At 46.4% G+C, this 20,626-nt stretch overlaps 1 protein-coding gene across 12 annotated transcripts in view; it reads right to left on the bottom strand.

The window, feature by feature from the left end:
* The window catches only part of LOC135913650 (calcium-activated chloride channel regulator 1-like), a 164,190-nt gene that overhangs the window by 77,060 nt on the left and 66,504 nt on the right, over positions 1-20,626 (bottom strand). For all 12 annotated transcript variants that reach the window (XM_070541101.1, XM_070541102.1, XM_070541103.1 and 9 more), the window contains one exon: positions 18,834-19,061. In XM_070541101.1, coding sequence (XP_070397202.1) covers positions 18,834-19,061 — 228 coding nt within the window. The remainder of the gene's footprint in view (positions 1-18,833; positions 19,062-20,626) is intronic.

Below are 20,626 nucleotides of genomic sequence, written 5' to 3'. Positions count from 1 at the left end.
ACCATTTCCACGACAGTGATTATCATCGGAGCTTGGCAACGATGCGCGCAATCGGTATTCTAATTATATCAGCGCTACTGAAGCCCGGCGTTGTTCCGTCTATAATCTCCCTCAAGAGTAACATCTCGCCAGCTCCAAGAGCGGCCTTCGCAAAGAGTAGAAAGCATGAGGTAACGGTTTTAATGTGCACACGGGCAATGTTTTAAAAGATGATCACCTGAGTGTCGAACAAATGGCCTTACAGCGGCCTATGACGAAGCGAGGTGGAGTCACAGCCGGGAATATGCGCATGCGTGCAAAGTGCTTGCCGTTTTCGTCCTGTATTGCCACTCAGCTTTGTCACGGAACACTGTGCTACGGCTGTTTGTTCCGCGCTGTTTTGATGTGGTGAAATACCTGCCGGAGGTACGCTTGCGCTTTCAGTGATATTTGTTATTCTTCCTACCACGCTGTGCCTGCAGGTTAAACCGTTCAGCATTCGTGTTAAATCGCACGACATGAGGCAATACGGTAATATTTTTATGCTCGCGTTAGGGTAGTTGAACTTGGCGTGTAGAAACTTAATAATAATAATATTTGGAGTTTTACGTGCCAAAACCACTTTCTGATTATGAGGCGCGCCGTAGTGGAGGACTCCGGAAATTTTGACCACCTTGGGATCTTTAACGTGCACCTAAATCTAAGCACACGGGTGTTTTCGCATTTCGCCCCCATCGAAATGCTGCCGCCGTGGCCGGGATTCGATCCCGCGACCTCGTGCTCAGCAGCGTGTAGAAACTTCGTTCCGTAGATTTCGCACTCGCAGCTTGCTACCAGCAGCGAAATGCCGCAACAACGAGCGTCGGCACAGTCGCGCCCGTGGTAAGGCGAACAGGCTTAAATAATGAAGTATCGTTGTGAGGTATTGAACTTGTCAACGTTCGACGTGCTCTAGCCCAATAGAGGCATCGGCGCTGGACAAAAAATGTTTTCTTGCCATGGTACCTAGAGAACAAGCTATGTATCGCGCATGGAAAATTATTATTTGAAATAAATATACTACATTACTCGTTACTTTCCTCTTAGGCTCATTGATTTGAATTACATTAGCAATTAACACTTTCACGAAAGTAATGCTATGGCTTCAAACAGTTGTTATTGCTTCCAAACATTCAAAGTATGAAGGGACGCCAACTTTTCTTAAAGGTACCATACCATTGCCAACGTTTCATGCCCTCCCCACATGTTTCTCCACGACACCTCATCACACTACCGACGTTCTGGCGCCGTACACAGCTTACTGGTGCATATTTAACGTAATTAATAAATTACATTAGTCATGAAATTATAGACACCAAATTATTCACATTGCTAAATCAGTAGACAACTAATCCATCACATAAATTACTAAAGAAGTATTTCAATTACTGCAAGTAATCCCACTGTTGTCATATTTTCTGATATGCATGATAGGCTGAAATTCATGACATCCATGTCTTACACTCTTGCAAGTTCTAGCAGAGCTCCTTGAGAGCCGAGCCCCTGATGAACCTGTTCCACTACCATCACTAATGGAAGAGTTTGAAGCATCCAGTGTAACACAGGCAGATAATCTTGAGTTTGAAGTTGCTATACACAGCACTTATGTTCGCGGTCGTGTATCAACATGCAAAAAAACGCGGGACTTGAGACAAGCAGCGGCAAGGTGCCTGACGTCGCGGAATCGCACCCGTGTTTGCAATCTAAAGAGAAGTTAGTGCTTCAGCATTTTTCCAGCAGCAAGTTCCCAGTGACACTTTAGCACGTTTTTTTTTCTCCCGTCAATGTAACGTGCAGGTACATGAAAAAAACGTACGTGCCAGGTGAGATTTCCATCGCACGAGAAAGTGCAAACATTTCTCTCGCTGTTGGCTCACTCAAGATCGTCGTTGCCGCCGTTGCCGCCATCGTATTCTGTATCAGATGTCGGTTCGAACATGTACGGCGAAGATACAAGCTGTCCAAGCCAGCGAGAATGTTCCCTAATGCTTACAACTCAGCTGTGAAGCTAGAACAGAGCGGCGTTCTCGCTCGTAAGCGGCGGCGCTGACCGGCAATCCCCGGGAATGACGTCACAGCAGTTCCGACCAATCACGGGCAACAACGGCGTACGCGCGATGCCCTGAGGTGCTCGTGCGCGTTTTCTTGCAAAAGACAGCCGCTTGTGTTTCTTTACGCCCTTTTAAAGGATATATTCGTGTTCAATGGGCTCTAAACTGTAGAATGCCGCACAGAACCCATTTTTTCCGAAATGTGCTTCAGCTTCCCTTTAAGGGTTACGGAGTGGATTCCAAGGGAAGGGACGCGTAGCAAGAGGTGGCAGAAAGTTAGGTGGGTGCGTGAGATTGAGAGGTTTGCAGTACATGACAGGGGTGGCCGGAGAAATATGGGAGAGGCCTTTGCCCTGCAGTGGGCGTAAACAGGCCCATGATTATTATAGTGATGACGACGATGATGATGATGGTGATTACATGCCATCTAATAATCACGACTCTCGCTGAACCTGGAAAAGTGTTGGTTCGCATTCATTGATTTTGTGATCCGCGGCCGCGTCACCAACAAATCTGCAATCCATCCTGATCCGTAGACGACATCATCCATGGCTGATTCTCCACAGCCTGCCGACAAGAAGGGAGTGCGCACATTTCTTGGTGCCTATTAGAGGCGCCACGTCAAAGACTTTTCACGCATTGCCCAGACTCTGACATTCCTCAAAAATACGATGCAGTTATCAAGTGGAAAACGCTGCAAAGCATTAACACAGCCATTAACCAGTGCTCGCCCACCTTGAAGACATCAACACGGACATCCAAAACGACGCCCTTAGCGCTTGGTTACTCCGTCAAAACTCTTACCGGCATTTGACGCGCGTATGAGAAGCCACAAAGCAGCAAGTATCAGTGCCCTTCCAGTCTAAAAGGAAGACGGTGTTGATTTGGTCACTGCTTGCACTAGCCGGTCACTCTCGAAAGCGGAAGCCACTCTTTCAACGACAGGAAAAGAATGCCTTGCCATTATTCGGGCTACCACGAAATTGGGCCTTTAGTTTTATGATAGGCCCTTTAATTAATCGTAAGAGATCACGATGCCTTGTGTTGAGTGGAAAATTTAGAGGACCTTCAAGATAGTTTAATTGCGTGGACGAACGGACCACAAAGACAGTATGGAACATGGACGAGTGCAGACTTGCAACTAATGTTTATGCCACAACGACCACATATAAGTAAACTCCTGACATACACGACTGCGCGTGCACGAAAGAAAGAAAGGCAAGATGAAGGAAAAGTAAAACCTTGTATAAGGAGAACGCAACCTACTTACGCTCGTCAGTAAACCTCATCTCATTGTTATGTAAATAAACTGAGGTGTTACTGACACATTCTTGTCCCTTCTTGCTAATATGGTACGCCTCGACTAGCTCTCTGGCTCGGCTATCTCGGCTGCGGCACAAAATCTTTACTTCCGTCATGATCGGCTTGCACGTGCACGCCAAGCAATGGGCAGGCAGGTGCCCATTCGTTTTATTTCTAATTGACAATTCATGCTCACGCCAGCGCACACGCGGAGTGGTGTATGTCGGGGGTGTACTTATATGTGGTCGTTGTGGAATAAACATTAGTTGCAAGTGTGCGCCCGTCCATGCCCCATGCTGTCTTTGTGGTCTGTTTGTCCGCGCAGTTAAACAATGCTCGCTAATATCTACCTACTCGCCCAACAACAAGTTCTTCTAGACCCTCAAGACGCTTCGCACAACAGCGTCACTAACTTCTGGAATTCGACACTACTGTTGTCTGCAACTGCACACGGAAGCAACATGACGGCCACTGCTTTTCACGTGCTCCCGTTGACGCGCTGTCGCAAGACAACGATGATGACGACGCATCTCTGGGAACAATAAGTGAGAAAGAATTCGGTGGGCGCCAGTGAGCAGACTCTGAGCTAAAAAGCCTCCACTAATACTTGGAACGCAACAGCAAGGTTGTCCGTAGGGTCCTTACGGAAGATTTGTATTCGTTTTTGTTGCAAACTGTTGTCCCCATAAAGAATTCTCACCAGTCCGGGCAACTACATTCTTTTGCCCTCAGAATTGTGTGCGGAGATTCTGCATGGTTCTCATGATGATGCGACCGCTGGGCATCTTGGATTTTTTCGCATGCTATCGAGGATACAAACAAAGTAATACTGGCCACGTCTGACCACTGACATTGCCCACTACCGAAAGTCATGCCGAGACTGCCTATTACAGAAGACACCGCAAACCAGAGCAGCGGGATTTCTGCAGCCAATTCAGCAACGTTTCAACCATTTTAGCAGACCGGAATAGACTTCTTGAGGTCATTTCCGGCATCAACAACTGAGAATACGCGGTTCATCGTGGCTACGGACTACGTTATCCACTACGCCGAAACTAAAGCGCTCTGCAAAGGTAGAATTTTTTGTCGAGGACATCCTGTTATGACATGCCACTCCAAAAGTCCTTATCACGTACATGAGAACTGCTTTTACGGCCAAGCTCACGAAAAATACCAGAAAGAAGAATATAAATAAATGTCGCAAAAATCAATTGCATAAACTGTGCCCACATAATTGCTGTACATAACATATTCCGTACCAAGATGGCTGTCATGCATATAATGCTACGCCTATTTAGGAAAATACGCATATGGGAATATTTAGATTTTCCCCCTCTTTGAACACGATTATCTATTAATTACGTCAATAAGCAGTTTCCGCGCTGCCCTTTCCACAAATATTTTCACCGATTATCAACGCAGATGGCTGAAAGGATAATATGCAGCCAATGGAGAACTAAGCTCAACATCTTCAGCTACTCCGTGAATCAAAGATGAATTTTGACCTGAAAATAATAATAATAATAATAATATATGGTGTTTTACGTGCCAAATCCACTTTCTGATTATGAGGCACGCCGTAGTGGAGGACTCCGGAAATTTCGACCGCCTGGGGTTTTTTAACGTGCACCTAAATCTAAGTACCCGAGTATTTTCGCATTTCGCCCCCATCGAAATGCGGCCGCCGTGGCCGGGATTCGATCCCACCACCTCATGCTCAGCAGCCTAACACCATAGCCACTGAGCAACCACGGCGGGTCACGTGAAAATAAAGCACATGAGATGAATACACACAAACTGAGCACAGGCACAAACTGAATCTGGTATCCCACCAGATGAGCTACGCAGGAACGGGTGACCTTGAATGTCCAACAACGCTTGCCTAACGTTTTCGAAGTAACATTTCTGAGCTTAGACAGCACTCGCAAGTGTTTGGTATGTGTGTAGAAAGCTTGCAGTGGGTATGTTTTCTGAATAATACTATTACAAAACGTACTTGTCTGCTCAAATGCGTCAGCTTTGAGAGCGGAGATGAAGGTTTGGAAACTAACGTCGCGCCCAATAGGCCGACACTTTCAAAATGTGTCCAACTTGTCTGTTTCTCAACGTACATTTTTTTTCAAAGCTTCGTCTCGACTAATTTAGTAGCGATAATTGCTATTGCAAGCCCACTCTGTTAAATACATTCAAGAATCAACACTAACCCTAACAACGATTTTCGATTGAAAAGCTGCATAGATGCGGCATTGAAGGAACGCACAAAAGTTATCTGCGCATGCTCAAACCCATCACCTATGGGCCCGGGTGGCCACACGCGAAAGGCAAAGTTTAACATGACATTTCCTTTTTACCTAAGAGAATCAAGTGCCGACTTAAGCAACCACTGCTGCTGCTGCTGATAGCGAAGCCTCCACATTAGGCAAATCTTTTCTGTGTGATGCCTGAAAGAAACTGCACCGCCTTCAAAAATCAGAGAACTCTTGCAATCGCGGCAGCACGCGAAAGCTTACGTGGTGCTCCACCGGTCAGCAAGAGTTTATTATCAATAATCTCATTATTTCCTCTACCTGTCTTCCTACCAAACAGAGGCGTCTCTTGTACGTCGCCGTGCAAAGAAAGACAAGTCGGACGATATAGCTCGAGAAACCGATGTACTACGATTTGGATTAAATACAGCGGTCAACACAAAAGGTGTGATATTTAGCATTTTCGTCGGGTGAGGTTAAATGCTAGGAATTTTGATTCTGCGTTTCGTCAGACTGCTAGCCTAGGCCAATTGTCTCCTGATCACGCACTGACATTGTACTTACGCCGCATAACACGTGCATCGTACGCACACCTTGCGTATTCCAAGAGTACGTCTGAAGAAAACTGTAGTATAAACCAGTATTGAAAATACGTCATCAGTATTAAGAAAAATTGAAAGAGAAGTGGGGACCATAGCCAAGCACAAGGCTTGGCATGACACTACATGTTTCATATATATAACCAGATAGCAAAGGAAGAGAACAAAAAAAAATAACGGTATGCTTAACTTTTGTGTCAAGCTACGTTGAAGTTTATCTCCACATAGCTGGATATAATAAAACGATCTAGTCGCTGAGGTTTACGCAGGATGTTTGCAGATAAAGGTTGGCATAGCTAGAGTCGGCATACTCGTGTAGGTTTCTAGTACTTATGTTACATGGTGCGTAAATGTTGCTAATTTGATGGATGCCTGCGGGATGTAAGACCATCGCTTGGTGAGTCGCACCAGTTTTTACGGTTCTGGTTACATGATAGGTAAGCACGTTAGTAGTAAATTTCACAAACAAATGAGGCAGAAGAGCCATAGGACAGGACTACAGCCAAACGCCCAACACCGGCGAATACACCTCAGACCTAATGTTGCCGGAATGTTGAGCGAGCCGTGCTCAACAGGCGCGCGATACATAGGACACAAAGCCTGAACTTCTGGCGTGTTTGGCCCGCCAAGCACAATCACACCATTTCGTGAAAACAGATTGAGCACATCTTGAGTTCTCCTATCGGCAGACTATGATTGCCACCAAGGAGGTGCCATGAATAATGTTACACCTCATTCCTGCATCCCGAAGAAAGTGCTCTGCAAGACGATGAAGACGACTATGGAGAGCTCGTTCGTGTTTCGTGCTTCTTCTGTCATCTTGGCTGTGACTTCTGTGTAAATATACTGCAAATATAATTTTTCCTAATATTTAGCTACGTCACATTTTTGGTGGATGTGCGCGGTAAAAAATCGTTACGACGGATCTCCGCAGTGGCCGTCACTAGGATTTTTCCACAATGGCAGAAGAGGCGGCCTCTTCCTGAGCGCCGGCAACGTCAACGGTTGTCCTTGGGCAGCACTGTGATCCGCGCAAGTTTTCCGGAAACGATAACGCCGATATTTACGACTCGCTGGCCCTATACAAGCGTGCAAGGACAACCGATGGGCCGATACGGTCAAGCTGGGGGAATGTTATAGATTGCTTACGAGGAATCGCAAATATCTGGTTCGTGAATCGCAAAGCTGAAATCAGAAGTTCGGATTCCTGCAAGCAAAAGAAGCATGATCTGTTTGGAAACGCCATTGGTCGTGTGGCCACGACGAAGGAGGTGCTGGGGTTAATACCCAAACAAATACGGTGTCCGTAGACGTGCTGGCCCTTTGCCGCAAGGCGGAAGATGACTGGCAAATGATGACATGATGAAGTCGGACAAAATGGGACTTGTTTTAAAAGGGATAGCAAATGAAGCATTCAATCTGCTCATTTGGAAGGGCTGCAACACGCTCGACTCCATAATACGCTAATACAAGCGTTTCGAGAACGCCCAAAGACGACGCACCATTCAGGAGTATATGCGATTGCCTCCCACGACACCAACGTGGTCGTACGAATAGTTACCTGCCTCACTGGCACCACTCACCACCGAGCATGTCACAACGATTATCCGACGCGAAGTTTAGGCCATGTCTGCCGCTTCCAGGTGCTCCAGCACCGCTGTCTACGTCCCCGATGATACCACTTGTCGAAGCCATTGTTCGTCAGGAGCTGTCCAATGCTGGCTTGGATTATCCATGTACAGTGGCTTCTTCACCCCATGGACTGTTTGCCCATAACCATCTCCCTGAGAGCAATCCTTACCGTTACGAACCTCACTTCACTCAATCAGATACCACCATCAATGACGCTCCGACCATGTCATATCCAGGCTCACCATCCCCACGTGGACACCAGTCCCGTTCGCTGCTCTCTCATTGTCAGTCATTTGGCTTCCCTCAATTCTGCCCCAAGTAGGCTCCGATTGGACTTCCGCCTGCGGAAAACTATACGATGCAGCACCAGGAGAGCACGCTGAATGAACGATATTCCCGCAAAATCCTCTAACCAGGCTGCCGTCTAGATGTAACCTAATAGACGCAAAGGTGTACGCATTGTTGCTCTCGTTGGCACGGGCGCACAGATATCTGTAAGTGCTCAGACTTTCGTCATCGCTTGAAGAAGGGAATCGCACTGCCCACATTGTCAACCATCCATGCTGCCGATGGCAGAACGCTCCCTGTCCTAGGGATGTGCTCAAGTACGTATCAGGTTCGCCGACCGCCCCACGACAGTACTACATGCTGCGCTCATGCAGCGTTCTCATGAGCCCATCTCCGGCATAGACTTTCTATCAGTCCATCCCGCCCTGTTTGATTTTGGAAGCGGTGTGCTCCAGCTTGATCTGCCTCTTCACTCTGACGCTCCGCCCACACGTCAACTGCGTTTGTACTCTGTCGATCATGTTCGACTGGCATCACATGCTGATTTGCGTCAACTTGACTATCATACCTTCCATTTCCGACAGGGATTACTTGTTGACTCCAATATCCAAACTTCCATTTGCCGGAAATATTACCGTTCCCTACACCCTTGTTACCATCGCTAATTACTCAGTGTCACTACCTATCTTGAAGCTTAGCTTGTGCAAGCAAATTATACAGGTAAGTATGGCTCTGGCGAGCGTCTCTTCTGTCGATGAACATGCCGTTTATGCATTCTCTGGCGACGATTCTTCCTCTTCCGCTAACGTCATCTCCTAGTCCAGTTCGACCGATGTCAGTTCTCACAACGTAATAGTGCCTGGCCTGGTCGCAGCACACACTGCCATTATCTAACAGCTGTCGATGGCTTATCGCGACATATTTCATTTTGATAACCACCCGTTGCGTCAAACCTCCGTCGTAACTCATCGGATTGATACTGGAGACGCCACTCGCTTCCGACGACGTCCCTATAGCGTGTCCCATGCTCAGCGCAAAGTGTTTCAGCGCGAGGTCGACAAGATGCTCACCAAAACCATCATTTAGAACGACAGAAAGCTGAGCTAGTTCGTAAGGATGCATTATGCAATAAAGATTGGATTATCCTTTAGTTTTCGCTCACCAGATCCTGCATGCACAAAATGAGCGCCAGTTTTATTATGCAGGTCCGGCGCCTATTGGAAGCAGGTTATCCTTACTGTAGCAGTGGCCACTATGGCTGAGCGTCTAAAAAAGTCGGTTTCGAGGGGGTCGCACTTGATGACAGAAAGCAGTAATAGCAAAAAAAGAGTAGTGGCTATTCCGTACATTCATTCAGTGTCGCACAGGCTTAAAAAGTTGCAAGTAGCTATGATTTTAATGTTGCTTTAACTGCTCCCAATGAGCTAGGTAAGATATGCGCTGCCGTACAGAGGAAAAAGGAGCAGGTAAAAGGCAACAAGAAAAGAACAGATATTTGTCCAGTGAAGCACAATAAGAACAACAGTTTTACTGACTGTCATATGGGTGTGGTTTATAAAATTCCCCTTAGATGTGGCTAGTTCTGCGTAAGGCAAACGGGATGGTGTATCAATCAGAGGCTAATGGAACACAAAAGGTCGTTAACCGGTTGATCGCCGTCGAACATTTTCCTACATTGCCGAGATTGCAACTGCACTCCAGAGTTAGATAAATGGGTGATATTGTACCGGTATAAGAATGAAGATACGCGTCTTACGGTAGAGGCATGGCATATCTATAATGATGGAAGTGCATGCGTGAGTCAGCCCTCGATTACTTTGCGTGAGGAAGGTATTAAGTGCCTTAACAGTTATCTCTCACGTAGACCGGCATATGTACCCGAGTGAGACGTGGTGATATCATTCCTGAGCTTGCGCAGGTGAGTTTTGTGTCTTCCTTCTTTTTTCGCCTCAGTGCTCCCTTCAGTTGATAGTCGGCGTTAGTCTTGTCTACTTCTCTACTCTTGTGTCCTGTCTGAACGCCTCACCTTTTTGCTTTCCAAAGCCGTCACTGAACGTTCATGTAGTTTCTGGGCATCACCGGTCGACTACCGGCACTTGAACAATGTCACACGTAAGGACGTTTACCCACTGCCGCATACTTGACGCCCTCCACTTTCATAACGGGTATACCTACTTATCATCCACCGATCTCTCCTCTGTCGGTGACCTGTACCGCGAAAAGACCGCATTCGATAAATCCGCAGGTATTTTCAATTTAACGTTATGCCCTTTAGCTTATGTAAAAAGCCTCTTCTGCGTTTGAAAGAATGGACTTGCGGCTTTGTAGCTACAAATCGTTGGCATGCGTCTGTTTTCTAGATGATGTGATCATTTTTCCATTAAAATTTTCGAGCCACCTGACAAGCCTATGGGCAAAGCTTGGTGTTTTCCGACGTTCTGGCCTTCAGTTGACCTCTTCGAATGCAGTTTCGGCCATCGTGAAGTTACTGTCCTAGGCAATCTTGCGATTTCTTTCGGCGTCCAAACTCATCCAGAGAAAATTCGTGTCATGAAAGAGTTCCTTGTGCCGCGTTCAGCCAAAGAGGTCCGGAGCATTGTACGCTTGTTTTCTTACTTCTGACGTTTTGCAAAGAACTTCACCGACAATGCCCGTCAGCTAACACACCTTCTGGAGAAGAAAAGTTCATTTAATGGTGTCCTCAACATGCCACTGTATTCGAAAAGCTCACTTTATTGCTTCCTACTCCTCCCATCTTGGCGCATTTTGACCCCACACCGTGTACACATATACGAACGGGCGCCAGCGGACACGGCATCGTCGCTATCCTTGCATACCACAAACAAGGCTTAGACCGCGTAATCGCCTACCTCTCTCAACTCCACACCCCTTAGGAGTGCAGGTTCTTCATCACTGAACGCGAATGAATTTCGCTAGTTTGGGCAGCCTCAAAATAACGACAGCCCTTGTTTGGCCGTCACGTCAGCATTGGACACTACCTATATCACCGCACTAGATTCCTCACCTGCGTCATCGCCATCTCCGACTTGAGTGATATACGCAATGTCTCAGTGATGCAAACTTGCCGTTGATCATCGATCCTCTACGCTCTAATCGCTCCGACGCGTCCCTGCCCCTGTTCGTTATCCGCAACAATATGCTCTGCCATCGCAATACCCATTCCGACGTTCCCGAGCTTTGCTCGTAGTGCCTACGACCCCCCGTTCTACTCGTCTCCACCAGCTCCACGATGTCCCAACAGCTGGCCACGTCGGATTATCCCGTACATACGACCGGGTGGGGCGTTGGCTCCTTTCCCCAGGCCTTTACCGTTTAGTGTTCCGGTACGCTTCTGGTGGCGAGTTCTGCCAACGTGGCATGCGTTCGTCCTTGCACTCTGCCCACCCACTTCATCATATCGACATTCCAAGCAGTCTGTCTTACCGCATGGGCCTTGATCTCGATATGCCATTTCCAACTTCCTTTTGGGGAACAATTAGATCGCCATAACTACTGACTGCATGACACGGCACGCCATCACACGGGCACTGCCGACCAGTTGCGCCACGAACGTTGCTGACCTCCTCCTTCCCGACATAATCCTAAACCACGGCGCTCCATGGCAGCTGCGCTAAAATTGTGGTCGCTCTTTTCTTTCTGGCGTTGTCGACAGCAATATTCGCTATTGTTCCACACCTCACAAGCTAACCACCGCCTACCACCCGCTTACTAACGGACTTACAGAACGCCCTAACCGCAACCTGATCACGATGCTATCCATGTGCGTATGGGCAGACCACCGCGATTGCGACAAGGTTTCCTGTATGTGACATTCGCGTACAGCTCTTTCCGCCACGATAACGCTGGCTTTTCCCTCTTTTATCTCTTGTTTGGCGGCGTCTTCACGTTGCCCTTTGAGACACTACCGCCATCATCTCCGCAAGCTCTCACAGAATATGCTCGCGACGCTAATGCTCGTTCTCAAACGGGTCGTAACCTCGTCCGTGACCACCGCGCTGCCTGGCAGCTGACTCAAAAGGCCCGTTACGGTAGCCCGCACAAAGCCGTAGACATAAAGCCAGTGTCCTTAGTCCTTCTTTGGACCCCTTGCCGCCTTTTCAGCCTGTAATTGAAACTTCTTTCCCAATACTCCGGGCCCTCCAAGGCTTTACCTTTTAAGTTTTACTTCTCCAACTACCCCGGTCATGTACTAATTGTGGCCATGTTGTGCCTGCAAACTTCTTAATCTCATCCACCCACCTAACTTTCTGCCGCCCCCTGCTGCACTTCACTTCCCTTGGAACCCAATCCGTAACCCGTAATGACCATTGGTTATTTGCCCTCCTCATTACATCTCCTGCCCATGTCCATTTATTTTTCTTGATTCCAACTAAGATGTCATACCTCGAGTTTGTTCCATCATCCAATCTGCTCATTTTTTATCCCTTAACGTTGCATCCATCATTCTTCTTTCCATAGCTCGTGGCGTCGTCCTCAATTTAAGTGGAAGCCTTTTCGTTAACCTCTTAGGTTTCTGCCCCGTAGGTGAGTACTGGTAAGACACAGCTGTTGTACGCTTTTCGCTTGAGGGATAATGGCAACCTGCTATTCATGATCTGAGAATTCCTGCCAAACCCACCCCAGCCGATTCTTATTCTTCTGATTATTTCAGTTTCATGATCCGGATCCTCGGTCACTACCTGCCCTAAACAGATGTATTCGCTTACCACTTTCAGTGCATCGCTACCTATTATAACCTGCTTTTTTTCTTCCGAGACTGCTAAAGATTACTTTAGTTTCCTGCAGAATAATGTTTAGACCCACCCCTCTGCTTTGCCTCTCCAGGTCAATGAGCATGCATTGCAATAGGTCCCCTGAGTTACTAAGCAAAGCAATATCATCAGTGAATCTCAAGTTAATAAGGTATTCTCTGTTAACTCTTATCCGCAATTCTTCCCAATCGAGCTCTCTGTATACCTCCTGTAAATGTGCTCTGAATAGCATTGGACAGATCCTATCTCCCTACTTGATTCCTTTAATTATTTGGATTTTGTTGCTTTCTTTATGGAGGACTACGGTGGCTGTGGAGCTGCTATAGATATCCTTCAGTATTTTTACATATGTCTCGTCTACACTTTGATTCCGCACTGCCTCCATGGCTGCTGGGGTTTCGACTGAATCAAACGCTTTCACGTAATCAATGAAAACTATTTATAAGGGTTGGTTATTTTCCGCACATTTCTCTATCACCTGATTGATAGTGTAAATAGGGTCTATTGTTGAGTAGGCTTTACGAAATCCTGCTTGGTCCGTTGGTTGACACAAGTCTAACGTGTTCCTGATTCTATTTGCGATTACCTTAGTAAATACTTTGTAGGCAATGTACAGTAAGCTGATCGTTCTATAATTTTTCAAGTGTTTGGCGTCCCCTTCATTATGGATTAAGATTATCTTGGTGTTCTTCAAAGATTCTGGTGCGCTCGTGGTCATGAGGCATTGCGTATACAGGGTGGCCAGTTTTTCTAGAACAATCTACCTACCATCCTTCAAGAGACCTTCTGTTACCTGATCCTCCCCAGTTGCCTTCCCCCTTTGCATAGCTCCCAAGGCGCTCTTTACATCTGCCGGCGTCACTTGTGGGATGTCAAATTCCTGTAGACGATTCTCTTTTCCCTTATCGTCATTGGTGCCACTGGTACAAAACATCTGAACAAAAAATGCCGATGTCTAACCCTACAGATGGAATGGAACTGGTACAACTTTCCAAGTTAATCAAGAAGCGTAAGACAGCTGACAGAAGGAAGTATAGTATGGATAGAATTGAACATGCTCTCAGGAACGAAGGAAGCCTAAAAGCAGTGAAGAAGAATTTATGAATAGGCAGGAATCAAATGTATGCTTTAAGAGACAAAGCCGGCATTATCATTAGTAATATGGATGAGATAGTTCAAGTGGCTGAGGAGTTCTACAGAGATTTATACGAAGCGTGTACAGTGCGTTAAATCCGGTGCTAAGGCAACAGTATTTCTTACGTTAAATCAAATGCAACTCCTGAAGAGGGCACATGGCCAGGTCCAGTCTCTGAAAAAATAGCGGGATTGGTCACCAGCCTCAGTCGCTCCTTTGACACGTAAGACCGTAGCATACTTCCGAAATATTTCGATGCCCATCTCAGTTGTCGTATGGTGCACACCGCACTGACCTGCTGTAAGCGGCTGAATATAAGCGCGAGACACACACATGCAGCCGTCACTGCACTCATCGGTGGCGCTGGTATATGATACATGTTGAATACAGCGGCGTTTCATGGAGCTCGTACAACGGGCTTTTCACTTACTAAGGATCCTCGTCGGCAATCCACGACATTTGGGCCTAATATATGTAGGCGTTGCGAGTTTCAGATCCTTGTCCCCTTTTTTTGACACCGATGCCGTGATTACGAAACTGCAAAGCTACTGCAGACCACGTCCGCATGCGTGTCTTCGGCACTTCTGAGCAAGCTGCTTTTATTAGGGTTGACTTCCTAACTTCTAACATTGGATACAATGCTATGTCATAAAACCTTACTTCCTTTCGTGCATCAAGCATTTCGTATAATTTGTATACCCTTCCTGATAATGATGCTTGTCGACATTTGAGCCGTGTTTTAGAAGATTTTTAATTATTTATTTTTAAGCAACCTACAAAGGAAGGTTGGAAGTCATCCACAAGTTTACCTCTTTAAACGACGCACTATTCTGGCAACCCATGAGGACAATATTCTCCCTTCCCTCTCTAATTTTTAGCACGTCAGTTAATCGCTTTCGTGAAACATAAGTGTCGACGTCTAATTTTAAACTTGGTTTTTGTATATTTTACGGCACTCGTAGTCTTAGTGAGGGTGCTCGAGTATACACACTTCGAATCGTCACCATAAACGTTAGGGATTCGAGCAAAATGAGCTTGCCGAAAATTCCTACACCAACACAACGGAATAAAAACAGGCCCCTCACGGTGGGTTTCCTTTTATACATCCCGCATGGATCGTCATGGACTTGCATATAGTACACTAAATAACTTTTTTTTGCAATAACAATACATTTCAATTTTCCATCTCCCGACATGTTGTGTGCGAGTTCAACAATCTAGCTGCATTAATAACTTGCGCAGTATCGCAACCGGTTTTCAGTAGTTCTTAGAAGATGCTATAAATGCTAAAAAACATTCGCCCAATTTTCTCGCAACTATTTCTAATATAATCTACGTCAAAGGTACTGTCTTCGGGTTGTGCGCGTTCGTTTTTATAGCACTGTTAAACTGTCTTCTAACGTGCGTACAGTGTACCCAAGATGGTAACTTGCATAGTTCATTTACAGTAAATAGACAGAAACACCATATTGTATGTAATTATATATATATATATATATATATATATATATATATACATATATACACACACACACACGCTCCCCACGACATATATTAGCCCCCCCCCCCCAACTCCCCGTGAGGACGACATGACGCTGACGAATAGTAACACTGATGAAGTCCCTGGGTGCCACCCGTGGTCTTAGTCAAGAAGAAAGATGGCGGTTTGCGATTCTGCAGCGATTACCGCAAATGAAACCAGGTCACGACGAAAGACGGCTGCCCGCTGCGACGCATCGACGATTCGCTGGACAGGCTGCCGCATGCAGGTTATTTTTCATCAATGGACCAGCAAATCGTTTCTTGGCAGATCGAGGTCGATGAGAGAGATAATGAGAAAACTGCCTTCGTGACCCCCGACGGTCTTTGCAAACTTAAGGCCCTTCCTTTCGGTTTGTGCTCAGCGCCAACGCGTTTTCAACGTGTAATGGACACCGTGCTGTAAGGCCTGAAGTGGCGAACAAGCTTCGCCTATCTAGACGACGTCATATCATCCTTCATAGCTTCATTTGAGGAGCCCCTAAGGCAGTCCAAAGAAAAACCTCTGTTTTTGTGATATTAACCTCTGTTTTTCTTTGGACGAGAACGTATGCTGGCGACATCATCGCAGATCTAAGAAAACTTTGTTGCGTTACGACAGCGCACACTCTAAATTGATTAAGAGAGGCTTAGCGACAACGTGCATTAAGGCAGCACATAGTAAGTCATGTGAGCATAAGTGCGATCATAGTTTTTTAAATCAGATATCGCGACTACAGAACGCAGGCTTTCCCAGTTCTGTGATTACTTCAGTATGCGAAGCCATTTTGCAGAAAGAGAAAAGAAGTTCCAATGCTTCCCAAGAAAAAAACAAAGACAAAAGGCCAGTGAAAGTGGTGCCATACCTACACAAGCTGTCTCACAATCTGAAGAAAGTTTCTAATAGACATAACATTAATTTGGTTTTCAGTGCCCCGTGCAAGTTGTCCTCGATATGCAATCGCGTGAACAAGCGCGAAAGGCACTTGTGCACCACTAATCATAAAACACGTTTCACTGAGTGCAGGCGCAATGTCATCTATCAAATACCGCTAAGCTGTGGGAAATCTTATGTAGGTCAAACGGGACAATACTTCAATGAAAGAGCTCGTCAGCACAGCACTAACCTAAAGAATGGCTATGGGAGTCATTTAGCTGGACACTGTAACAAGTGTCAATGCACCCCCATATTTGAAAAGACTAAATTCATAGGGAAAGGAAACAGCAAGAAGGAAAGGGAGATAATAGAGGCCTTTCATATAGGAAAGGAAGGCGATAAATGTGTGAGCACTCCCTCTCTTGCCTTGTCGGGAAAAGAAATAACATTTTTGGAAGAAAGAATAAAATGATGATTTGCAGATGTTTCTGTGAATGATGTGCGCATGCCTATGCTGATAAAAGCTATAAATGTCCGGTGATTTTCGAATAAACTTCCAGTTGGCAGTCAGCGGTTGTCTGTGGTATTTGTTTCCTTGTGTCCTCGTCTTTTTCGCGCTGTTTCACCTCAGTTCTAAGTATGAACCAACTAGCCCTCATCAAGATCTTACTAATGCATACCTGGATGAACGGACTAACCGAGCATCTTAATAAGACCCTCGCAGAGACGCTATGCATGAATTTTGACGTAGAACATAGAACTGGTTCAGATTTTGCCTTGCGTAACATTCGCCTACTATACCGCTCGACAAGTAACTACTGGAATGTCAACATTTAGCTTGGTCCACGGACGGGAAGCCACGACAATGCTGGATGCCATGCTGCCGCATAATCTTGAAGATATACCTACCGACGTTGAAGTCTCTCTGCGCGCCTAAGAAGGCAGGCAGCTTGCCCGCGTACGTGTCTGCATTCAGCAAGACCAAGATGCCAAACGATAGGATCTTCGACACAGGCACGTTCTCTACACTCCGGGCAACAAAGTATGACTTTGGATACTCACGCGTGGCTGTGGACTCCTTCAGGTCCTAAGACGGTACTTTGGGCATTGCCTAGCGATACGCCGTCTGAGCGGCGTGAATTACGAGGTTGTCCCCGACAGTGACAATAGCTCCAGTCGCCGCAAGCACTTACCCGAAGTGGTGCATGTTGTACGGATGAAGCCGTGGCTGGAGAACTGACTTTTGCTTCTTGTGTTTCTTTTTTTTTAGAATGTGGGGCTCTGTCCTGTTGTGCTCTGTCCCACTGTACCGTTGTCCCCCTTAAACTGCACATTGGTTCGATGCTTCCTACGGCGCTACGGAAATGCGGCACCTGTTATCCATTAAAGAGGAGGTCCACGCGAGTATGCATGAGCGTTTTTTTTTTTGTCAAGGCGCAATGAAGAAGAAGAAATCTCTGTTGCGCTTTGTATTAAAAAGGCGCCAGCCGCTGTGCCTCCTGAACACTGCTCTTCGACACCTGTTTTCGGCGTTGCAGCAATATGTACGTGCTTCAGTGCTCATTGCATAAAGGAAACATCATGGAGTCATATGCCCGCCTGCTATGGCCTCGAAACGAGAGTGGTAGTATTGAAAATAAAGAATAAGTAAATAAAATATCGCTGCGTCGTAAGAAAGCATACTACTACGGTGACTTGGTGACATAAATCATTCCTCTACCATGTGAGCTGGCAAGGGTGATGGGTTGTCGTAGCATAATGACTGCGTAAACAACTTGAAGGGAAGGAAGGAGTGATTACTAACAGCTTGTACTGCGCCCTACAAAACGTAACAGTAGAATAATGAAATCTGAAGTTAACATCCTCCGAAACGTTGCAAAAAGCTATTGTTTCCTATTTTGCAACGCAAGGCTTTAGAATTGCAACACACGCACAACACGGGCTCAAACCAAAACGGGGCTGTACGTCGTGGCATATGGCCTACAAACTGAGCACGGGATTCTACTGCTGGGTATCGGCACGGAATAATATTACCTAAATAAAAGTGCATAGGCGCTAGTTAGCTAAAGAAATCTAACGAAACTGCGCCTGTTGTAGGCTGGGTTTCAGAAAACAACATTTGGAATAACCATGAGTAAAGCCAAAGACATCAAATGACGATTCCTTTCAGAGGACTATTGGGTCAGGCGAGCTACCGCATGCGCTGCGTAGAGGAATCACGCGCTTTCTTCTTTAGTAATTGGAATGAAAGCGCCCAAAAAACTATATATTAGGAGTTGTCGTTGGACGCACCAGCGATGTACATTTCTGTAAAGCTGAACTAAAAAAATGGTGTTTAAACTGGACATCTCCATTCTTTTTTATTATTGTTGTGCAAGTAAGCAAAAATACGTACCTCAAGAGCGCGCTGAAGACCACATCCAATGCAGGTCTTGCCGTCCGGCGACAACTTCTTCACAGCTTCCCGAAAGCCTTTTAAGGTTTGGTGATTGACTGTCATCATGCGGTGCTGCACCTTTGCGGTGGTGCCGAATGCGACGATGGCGAGCTGTACGAAGTCGTCGAGCAAGCGCAGGAGGAAGCCGTCAAGTGCCTCTTTTAGTGTTTCTAGTCGCCTATGCGCCTGAAATATAGAAGACATGACGTGCAGAAATTTTAAAAAATATGGGGGGCTCTAGAAAGGCAGGAAAAATTGAAGGAGTGGGTCCTCTTGGCTGTTTTTATTGCAGTGGCAAGTTCTAAAAATATATAGGAAAGCGCAGACAAATGCTGTGGCTCAACGAGCGAATCTTGGTTTTGGGTAATTCTGAAGAGGATGCTTCAAAAACAGCTTTGAAAAGCAGTGGTAGTAGAAACTCAACGAAAAAAAGAAATCGGACTAATCTGTATCAACACAGTATATATTGATGTGAGAAGGTGAATAGAAATGAAAAGGCAGACTTTATTCAGGCCCAAGTTAAATATTTCCTGTTTACTATATATATGCTGTGTTTGGAAAAATTGAAATATTTTTTAAGATTGCTTTTCTGCAGCAAGAACACAGTGCTCAACTGTGGGCTTCTTTGAATTTCCACTTCTAGATAGCCGCGGTCTGCCAGAACCAACCACAGTACCTTCGTCGTTTTCAGGTTGCTCCTTCCACCGCGCGACGTACTTCCGCCTCGCGTTCGTTTTATTCGTGTGGGACGGTTCTGCAAGCCGCGGGCTGTCAGAACCAGCCAGGCTAACTTTGGTCTGGCTGCTCCCGGGATGTTCTCTCTGCCCAGGAAACGTGAAAACTAGGTGGTGAGCGCTCGCCGCCATCCTTGTGAACACTTGACCGATGGCAAGGTGGGCGCTTGAGGACTTTTTCCTCGCTCAGCCAACTGGGGATGCTCACTTTCGCATTGCATTACTTCTACCGTTATCTTTCTAAGGTCATGGCGTACGCGTGTACGCACGTATGTATGTCTTTGTGCGCGTGAAAGAGAGAGAGAGAGAGAGCTAGACGGTGCGCCGCGCACTCGATTATGCGTGCATGTGATCTGCAGAGTGTTCCGCGCAAGTTGCGGTCCACAAAGTTGTGCCTTTTTGGTACATCTGTCTCTGGTTTCACTGATGTGCCCTAACTATAGGCCGCTGATGTTAAAGGAATGCACGTTTGAGTAATGACCCCGCATACAGTGCTGAGCAAAGGAAAGCGATACCCGGATTGCGTGGCTACGGCCCTTGTCGTGCCTCTGGCGAGGTCTCATGAAGGCGAGCTGGTGCATTGTGGTATACGCTGAGGGCGAGAGAGTTCGTTACGCACGTAATCTGTTTCGGCCGAAAGTCGTTCAGTCTGCGTTTCGCGGTGGCGCCTCCCAGAGCACTGCAAGACGTGGTTTCTGCAGCGTGCTAACGTGGTTACGGAAACTGACAGCGCACGCGTTTCGCAGCACTTCGTTGACTATTATTTTGCGTTGTGCTAGCACGGCTCATGATATGAAAGTAGGGCCAAGGTGCTTGACGTATACTGCGCGCTCAATAAAGGAAAGAGGTGAATGGCAGCAGAAAATAATTCATCAGCTTTTGCACTCTCTGAAGAAGGTCGAGCAGGGAGGCCGTAGTATTTTACCTCAATCGACGTATCTATGTAGATATATTTATTACGCTCAACACCCATCCGGTCCATGCCAGAGCCATGTCGACACTGTCTAAAAGGTCACC

This window comes from Dermacentor albipictus, chromosome 6 (assembly GCF_038994185.2).
Source record: "Dermacentor albipictus isolate Rhodes 1998 colony chromosome 6, USDA_Dalb.pri_finalv2, whole genome shotgun sequence".
NCBI classification, from domain to species: Eukaryota; Metazoa; Arthropoda; class Arachnida; order Ixodida; family Ixodidae; genus Dermacentor; species Dermacentor albipictus.
This window is presented reverse-complemented; position numbering and strand designations above follow the sequence as displayed.